Source organism: Camelus ferus, chromosome 2 (genome assembly GCF_009834535.1).
Source record: "Camelus ferus isolate YT-003-E chromosome 2, BCGSAC_Cfer_1.0, whole genome shotgun sequence".
NCBI lineage: Eukaryota > Metazoa > Chordata > Mammalia > Artiodactyla > Camelidae > Camelus > Camelus ferus.
Window position 1 is genome coordinate 1,750,372 of NC_045697.1, and position 8,903 is coordinate 1,759,274.

At 50.0% G+C, this 8,903-nt stretch overlaps 1 protein-coding gene across 1 annotated transcript in view; it reads left to right on the forward strand.

Annotated features, from left to right (window-relative positions):
• Nucleotides 1-8,903, forward strand: part of ADD1 (adducin 1) — a 74,810-nt gene that overhangs the window by 49,095 nt on the left and 16,812 nt on the right. The window contains 5 exon segments of the mRNA XM_032492904.1: nt 2,545-2,625; nt 2,863-3,012; nt 4,892-5,035; nt 5,141-5,239; nt 5,954-6,130. Coding sequence (XP_032348795.1) covers nt 2,545-2,625; nt 2,863-3,012; nt 4,892-5,035; nt 5,141-5,239; nt 5,954-6,130 — 651 coding nt within the window.

The window sequence follows — 8,903 nt, forward strand, 5'->3', positions numbered from 1 at the left end:
AGACTTTAATTACATGCCTTTACAAGATAACCGTTCACAAACACAACTCAGCTGTTGGATTTCACACCTAATGAGGTAAAGCAAATACCCAAACTCGCAGGAGAAACGAGAAGCAGTGCAGTGACCGCTCGCAGCAATGACCAGACCACCCGGACAGAGCCAGTAGGAAACCAGCAGACCTGAACTCCACCAAAACCTTGGGATCCCATCAGCGATTCAGGGGAGTTGCACACACCAAGTCAACGTGCAGAATCTGTGGTATTTGCATTAGTTGCATTTCCAAACAACTGAAAAAGGAAGAAAACAGTCCCTTTATGATAGCATAAAAACAATAAACAAAGTAGGAATAAATTTAACCAAGGACGCGAAAGATGTCTACACTGGAAACTGTAAGACGTTAATAAAAAACTGAAGGCAGAAATAAAGGGAATCTATGCTTGTGTCTCACACCACTCACATCAATTAATTCAAGAGAGATTAAAGGCCTAATGTAAGACCTCAAACAGTAAACCTCCTGGAAGGAAATATAGAGAAAGCTTTTCTGGACATTGATCTTGGAAGTGTTTTTGTTTCGTTTTGTGTGTGTGTGGGACTGTGTGTGACGCCTAGAGCGCAGACGGCAAGATCAGACGTAAACGGGAGGGACTCCGTCAGACTGAGTGGCTTCCGCTTCTAGCGGAGGAGAAGCAGCTGGCAAAATGAAAGGGATCACATGTCAGATAAGGGGTTAATGCTGAGATTGTATTTTTTAAAAACATACATTTCAATGGCAGTTAATCAAATTATAATACGGGTAAGGAACTGAATGGATATTTATTCAAAGGTTTACAAATGACCGATAGGCACATGACAGGGAAATCAATGTTACAAATCATTGGGTAATTACAAATCAGAACCACAAGGAGATACCATCTCACACCTGAGAGAACGGCTTTTAACAAAAAGGTAAGAACTAGCAAATGCTCGCCAGGAAAGGAGACTGCACTGTTGGTGGCAGTGTAAGTCGGTGCAGCCACTATGACAAACAGGATGGAGGTTCCTCAAAAAATTAAAAACAGAACTACCATATGAACCAGCAGTCTTGCTTCTGGGCATGTGTCTGAACAAAACAAAGCCACTATCCTGAATAATCACGTACACTTGCATGGCCAGTGACGCTTGTTTACAACAGCCGAGACGTGGAGACGGCAAGGTCTCTACCAAGATGAGTACAGAGGAAAAGCGATTTTATCATTCACGCATATGTGGACATCTCTGTGTGTGTAGGTATACACACACACACAGATCAAGACATATATACACACAGCCAGCAGTTTACTATTCAACCATAAAAAAACAGGGAAATTCTCCATTTGCAGCAACATGGATATCCCGTGAAGGCATTATGCCAAATGAAATAAGTCAGAGAAAGACAAATATTGCATGACCTCATTTATGTGTGGAATCCAAAGAAACAAACACAAATAAATAAACTCATAACCCAAAAAGCCACATTTGTGGTTGCAGAGACAGGAGATGAGGGGTGTTACCTAGCCAGACTCGGGTCCGCTCCGCCAAGCGCAGCAGAGCCAGGGGAGGGCGCCTCTTGATGGTCAGGTCTCTCCAGCTGCTCCCTGTTCACTGCTGTGCCCCAGCACCCAGGGTGTTGCAGGCCTCAGCGGCTGTTTGCTGCATGAAGAAGTGGGCAGGCCACGTGGGGACGTAGTGAGCGTCCCCGTCACTGCAGCTGTCCAGGCAGGCTCCAGTGTGTGTTTCTCTTTGGGCCTCTGCAGAGGAAGTCATCCTGCTGGTTAGAAAGCTGGACTAAACACCATGAGGCCTTTTCAGTAAACAGTGAATTCCACTTACCCGACTCTAGTTAGAATTCTTCTGCCAGTAGTGTTCCAACCTGATAGTTTTTGAAGTCTTTTAAGTTTATCCAAAAATCATCATAAAAAATCAGACTTAATTTTTGTGAGGGCAGGACTCTTGTTCCCGCTGTATGGCTAGTGTCCAGCCCAGCTCTGTAATATGTGTCAGATCTGTCTTGAATGAAGTGTAGAGAGAAGAGTGTACTGTGGAAGACAGAAACAAGCCAGGGGAGAGGGTGTGGTGTGCAGAGACTTTTATCAGGTGGTAAGGAAGGACTGTCTCTCGGTTGTCATGGTTAATGATTATTCACTGTCTCACAGGGTTTGAGTACTTACAAGGAAACCTGTCTTGACTTTTAGAAAGTAAGTTTTGACTTTCCATCACTACACACCTGAGGAGGAACTCCTTTTTGCACACGATACTGGTTTGGTAGCCACCAGATGGTTCTTCATCATAAATAATCTTATAAATTACCTTGAATGTGATCAGGACGCACTTTGTGTACCTGATAGTTACTGCAGCATCATGATAGGAAGGTTTAAATACCTCTTAGCTTTGTGACAGGCACTGAATTTAAGTGCATTCCTATGGAGCTCACTTAAGGCTCACAAAAAGCCCCATGAGTTTGTAGCTGAAAGAGATGCAGGTAACTGCAGTAGGATTTTGGAGCTGACTCAGTAATTCTCCCCACAGACCAGAGTGAGCTCTGAGCAGGAACACTTCCTCATCGTACCGTTTGGACTTCTCTACAGTGAAGTGACTGCATCCAGTTTGGTAAGAATGTCCTTCTCTGCTTGGGCATCTGTGTGTGGGGGTCATATTAGGTAATTAAATACTATCTACTCCCACCAGACATATAAAACCCAAGAAAGAGGGAAAAGTCTGTGTTCTGTGTGATTAACTCAGGCGGAAACCTTTAAAATTAGTTGTAATGTTACTGGTTTAAGTAATTTCCAGTTAGGTTAACTTGAAATCCTCTTGAGATTTAGAAATGTTGCTTTCTTATTCCAGGTTAAAATCAACCTACAAGGAGATGTAGTAGATCGTGGAAGCACTAACCTGGGGGTCAATCAGGCTGGCTTCACGCTGCATTCTGCAATTTACGCTGCACGGCCGGACGTGAAGTGTGTTGTGCACATCCACACGCCGGCAGGGGCTGCGGTGAGTGCTGCCCTGGACGGGCTTCCGCATGAAAGCTGTCCCCTGAGCCGCGCTTCACGCTTCCTCTGAATTGCTCTCTCTTGCTGCGACGAGTCCATAAGCCTCATTTTGTTGAATTAAAAAAAAATTCTTTTTGCTCACCATGTTTGACTTTTCTAAGAAGAATATATATATTTTTAAGGAGTCCATTTACTATCTAATTTTGAAAAGCCTGTCGTAAGTCTGAAAACGTCCTTAAGACTTAACAGTTAGAAAATGAAGGTACGGGTGGAAGTCAGATTTTGGTGGGCTGAAGACTGGGGGGCGCAGAAGGAAAGCAGGGAGGTGGGAGATGTGGCGGGGCGGGTAGAGGCTGCTCTGGGCTCAGGGAAGGGTTAGTGGGATGCGGGAGACTTGGGCGTGCTTGACGGGCTTGGGGAGGGAGCCAGGCATGCGATGGAGAGGTGGAGGCCTAGACACCAACCTGGCCAGCTTCCCCAAAGCGGTCTGCCTGGCGGTGGCGGAACCCGGGCTGCGTCGTGGTTGGGGAGGGTAAGAAGCAGGCAGGGGGAGGAGGGCACGGACGGTGCGGCTGTGAGAGGGCTTGGCCTCCGAGCCCAGAGCTCACCGGGGGCCTGCCATTCTGGCCACCGAGCCGGGCCCTTCTGGTGCAGACAGGCCACCCTGAGGCCCAGACCCTCGGTGTGAAAGTGCACTTTCTGCTTGTTGGTGCAGGTTTGTGACAGCGAAACACTCTAGAACTGTCTAGAATTGCTTCTTACCACAGCTTTATGCTTGAGTGACTTTCTAGGCTTGTTTGGCAGATGACCTCATTGATTAAGTAGTACTGAATTTTAGTCTGTTTTGGCGTTTTAATGTCACAGATCTTGGGTGGTTTGGATGAATGTTAGGTCTGATTTGTGTGTTTTACTTTGAAGCTGTGGTCCTTGATGTCAGCATCAGTGTTATTAGATACATCATTCTCCAAGCGATGTGATTTGTTCCCTAAAATAACGCATGCTTTTCCAACCTCAGAGGAGTGTGCCCCCTCCCCCACAAAAGAAATCCATGTATTTTAAAGAACCATTAGAGGTACCTTTGAGGATATGGTTACTACTGTTAGCTAGCATGTAATTTGTTTTGAAATTTATCAACATAACCTTTACTTTATAAGGAAATTTCTTCTTATGGAAAGGCTGATACTTGGAAAGGAATTAAATACGGTATCGCCTTTTCTGTGGCAGTGCCTTTTTAGGTTAGCTTTTCTGTATAGACTTGTTACATTTACACGTATATTATTTGAATCTCTGGAGCCTGTTAGTCTAAATGGAAGACCTTTAAAATTAGCCTAGTCTGAAGTCAGTTTGGGGACTTAAGGAAGGCAAGTGGGCTACGTGGACACTTGAAGGTTTTGCTTAGGTAAGTGCAGAGAAATCGCACAATGTGGTGGCCCTGCAGCTTTCAGACATTTGCTTTTACCTGGTTTTCAGGTATCTCCGTCTCACCTACAACCTCAGATGAAAAGTGCACACAGACCTTGCCGCACTTCAGAGACGCCTCATTCAGAGGAAGCCTTTGTCCCTCCTCGCAGTCGGCCAGGGCTCATCTTATCATTAAATCCGAGCTCACTTGGCCTTCATGATCAGTGTGGGACAAATCCAGAAAGATGTGAAGTTTCTTTTGAGGCCCTCCTTGACAGCGTGGTGGCTTTGATTTTTAAATGTAGATTGGTAGTGAGCCCAGAAGTGAGGTTTTTCTTGAGTTCATGGTTCATCTAGTTCTGAATAGAGAGCAGGTGAAGGACATTCCCTCTCATTTCTTCAAGGGGAGAACTCACTGTGTCACCGTCGGCGTGTAGCCCCTGACTTGTGGTCACCTGTGGTGTCCCTTTGCTCTCCAGGTCTCTGCGATGAAGTGCGGCCTCTTGCCAATCTCCCCAGAGGCACTTTCCCTTGGAGAAGTGGCTTATCATGATTATCATGGGATTCTGGTTGATGAGGAAGAAAAAGTTTTAATTCAGAAAAATTTGGGGCCTAAAAGCAAGGTCAGTGCGCATCTAATGTGGTATTTAAATTTATGGAAGAAAGGAGGAGAACGTGTGCGTCTTGTTGCCTCTGGGTCCACAGAGCCTTCACGTTTCCTCCTTCAGGTCCTCATTCTCCGGAACCACGGGCTGGTGTCCGCTGGCGAGAGTGTGGAGGAGGCCTTCTATTACATCCATAACCTCGTGGTTGCGTGTGAGATCCAGGTGGGTGGTGGCCGCCCCGCCCGCTGGTCGTGTGTGCAGGTGTGGGGGTCCTCGTAGCCTCTTGCTGCTTGTTTTGCAGGAGTGGCCTTTGAGCAGTCTCTCTGCCAGGAGTGAGCTCCTGCTTCTGGAAAATGCCACTTCACTGGTTTAAGTTGGCAGATGACCATGGGCTTTTCATTTCTCACTTTTTATTTTTCAAATTCGTAAGTCACTTCCATTCGTGGAGCACTAGTGTGCACTAGCCCTGGCGTCAGGGCCTTTGTGTAAGCTGGCACATGGTGTTTCACTTGACCCTCTCGGCACTCCTTTCGAACAAGTTGACACAGAGAGGTAGAGACTCGCCACGGTCTCATCGCCGTGAGTGCTGCTGATGCCAGGGCTGCCCCACCCCAGGTTCATGCTCTCCTCACGGTCGCTCTGACCTGCGTCTGGTTGGTAATGCAGCCCCCAGTCTCCTTCCTACGACCTTGAACGGTGCTCTGTTTTCCCATTTTTCCTCCAGGTATGAGTGGAGTGGCCAGTATTTTTCATGCCAAAGAAAACCTGAAAATAACCTTGTGATTGGCCTACCAATATCCACTTAACATTTTTTATTCTTATACTCTGATGATTTCTTTTGAAACCTGCATTTCTTTTGAAGTGATCTCTCATAGTCCTCTGACCTGCTTGCTCAGTAAGGAATGCCAACTGTAGTGTTTGCTTGTTTTGGAAAAGGTTCGCACTCTGGCCAGTGCAGGAGGGCCAGACAACTTAGTCCTCCTGGATCCCGAGAAGTACAAAGCCAAGTCCCGCCCCGCTGGGTCTCCGGCCGCGGAGGGCAGCGGGTCAACTCCCCAGTGGCAGATTGGTGAGCAGGAGTTTGAAGCCCTCATGCGGATGCTCGATAATCTGGTAAGAATGTTGCCCCACTCGATGATGAAGCTTTCCTCCTAACAGCACAAGCGTCCGTGTCTTTTTAGCGAGTGAAGTCGTCTTGTGAAACTGCCGCCTTCACACAGCGTCAGGCGCTGTCCCCCTCAGAAGTCATGAGGCAGCACCAGGGCGGTTTAACCTCTGCGCTAAATAGTGATTAAATAGAGGCGAGAGTTTCTTTTCTCCTTTTGTTCTTTAAAAGTAGCCTTGTTTGGACTGTGGGGACCAGCACAGAGAACAGTCTGCTCTGCTGGGTAACGGGCTCCTCACGTGGCTGCCTCTGCTCAGTCCCCACCGCCCGCAGGCAGGCTGTCGAGCGGAGGCTTCCTGAGTCAGGCAGCCAGGTGTTTCTGTTTGCTTGTTTGGACAGTAAGTTCTAACTGTTGGGACCTGACTGCCGTGCTCCAGGGACTTTGCTGCCGCTTTCTGCCGGAGGCCCTCTCCTGCTTACGGGAGGCCGTGGAGCCCAGTGGGGTGCAGGAGCCGTGACCGGGGGGCCTCCCCGGTGATGGGAGCGCCAGGATAACACACGCAGGGTGTGGTCTGCCGGGCTGTGGTGAGGGCTTTCTTCCTTCTGTGGGGATCAGGGAGGAGGCTTCGGGTAGAAGACTAGTGCTTGCAGGCGGCCTCGGAGTGGGCAGAAGCGTGGCCGGCTGAGCCGGGAGCGGAAGGCCTCCGCAGCAGGAGCGCTGGGACTGACGACACAGCAGTGGGGCCGGGCCCCTGCCTTCAGGTCCGTCTCCGATCTTACCAGCTTCTTTACATATCACAACAAGGCCCTTCGGGGGCCTAAGGTCGAAGCAACCGCGTCATTAGACAGCTGGCTCTGAAGCGGGGCCCTCTTCCTGCTGCAGGTGGAGCCCGAGAGAGCCCGTGCTGCCGCCACGGACGTCAGGGGGTGCAGGGAAGGCCCCGCTACGGGCGTGTGGGGCAGAGGGGCCTTCGGAAGGGCTGATGTCCTCCCGTGTGGCCAGCTTCACATGAGAAAGTCCCGACTGTTGGGCCAGGCCACAGACGGGATGGCTGGCTTCTGGGCACAGGAAGTGTAACCTTCCCGAAGATCTTGGGACAAGAAGAATGAACAGATCTGGGTGAGGCTGCTAAGTGTCTTCTCACTAAACTTCTTCAGACTTAGGAGAGTGTCGACTGCTGAAAGGGAGAGCTGGCGGTTAACTGCCTGAAGTGGTAGTCACAGGAGTAGGTCCGGTCAGCGAGGGAGGAGTGCACAGAGAAAGCAGAGCCTTCCTTAACTTCTGAGCTCGTTTGTGCAGCAGAGGCGGATTGCGTTAGCTGATGGTCGGCTCTTGAGCCTGTGGCCAGGAATGGGGCACAGGGCTTGCCCTCAGGGAGCTCATGGGCTGGCCAGGGCAGTGGGCAGGCAGACCCCAGCTGGAGCCCAGCACGCGAGGTGCGTGTGCTGGCTGAGCGTGGTGACGGCAGCAGGGGCAGGGGCGGGCAGGAGCCGGACTGGTCGAGGGAGCAGCGGGAGGAACAGAGCTCGCTGAGAAGACGAAGAAGCGGCCTCGGGAAAGGCGCGCCTGCAGGAGGGTTGAGAGTGGGGAGGCGGTGGCCCAGGCGTCTGCGTCCGGAGTTGGAGGCCCTGAGGGCCTGGCGGGGCGAGGGCCACTGGGGTGGCCCAGTCTCACAGCCCTCCTCCTCTCCTCCGGCAGTTGCTTAGATGGTTCACTGCTGACGCCTAGAAGTCTAGTGGGGACGGGAGGGAGGAGGACAAAGCAGGAACACCGGCTCGCCCCGTCTGTGCACTCAGCGTGTTCTGGAAGGTGGAGAGAGACAGGCAGTGGCTGTCACTTGATAGGGAGGAAGACGGAACGACAGGGTGGTAAGTGTGGTGTTCACGACAGCAGGGGCGCTTTACTCGGTGCCCTTAATGCGCGCTGATGGTCGTTTTTAGCGTTAGAAGGCCGTGTCGTTCACAAGAGGTTAACTGGGCGGCAATCAGTAATCATAGCCTGTGTTTTAATTTAGCATTCTCATCGGCTGTACGTGTTTGCCAGTAACTGAGCAGGGTAGAGAGTGCTGGAAGATTCTCACACCATGAGAAACATTTGATTTTAACAGATACAGTCGGAAGAAACGCTAAGTTGTTTCCCAGTCAAGATATAATTCCACCTTTTCAAAGAGGGAGTGAATCTGTATTTTTAACTATGAGCCATGTAGTAAATCTGAGGTCTGAGCAGTGCCTTTAGTTTTGGTTTGGTATATAAAGGGGAAGGTAAAGAAAAAACCTTACCTTCTCAGGATAAAATTCTGTGAAGTCCTGGGCGGTTTATCCTGAAGTCACGGAGATTGCTCAGGAGCCCTGTCTCTCTAAGCGAGAGGAAACTGGAGTTAATGAGGCCTGTGTTTTTCTGAAGACAGGCCTTTCACAGCTGAGCCATCACTCTTCTCACCCTTCCGCGCAGCGCGCCCGTAGACGGAGAAGCTGCCGTTGCAGACGTTTTCCCGTCTCCCTGAGGACAGTCACGCAATGGAGCAAAACAACAGCTCCGCTCAGGAACTGTCACCGCCCTTTTTTGAATGTATTAAAGGAGTGATTGCTGATGAAGGTGGCCCCCCGAAGAGGAGAAGCACCCAGAGGGGAGAGCGTTCTCGAATAGAGAGGGATGTTTCTAAAGTACCTCAGCGAGGGCTGTGCAGGCCGCGGACTCACCTCACAGGACGAACCCTGTGCCATCCTTTCACATCTCAGTTCTCTCATGGTTCATTGCGAAGGTGCAGTGAGTGACCTGGT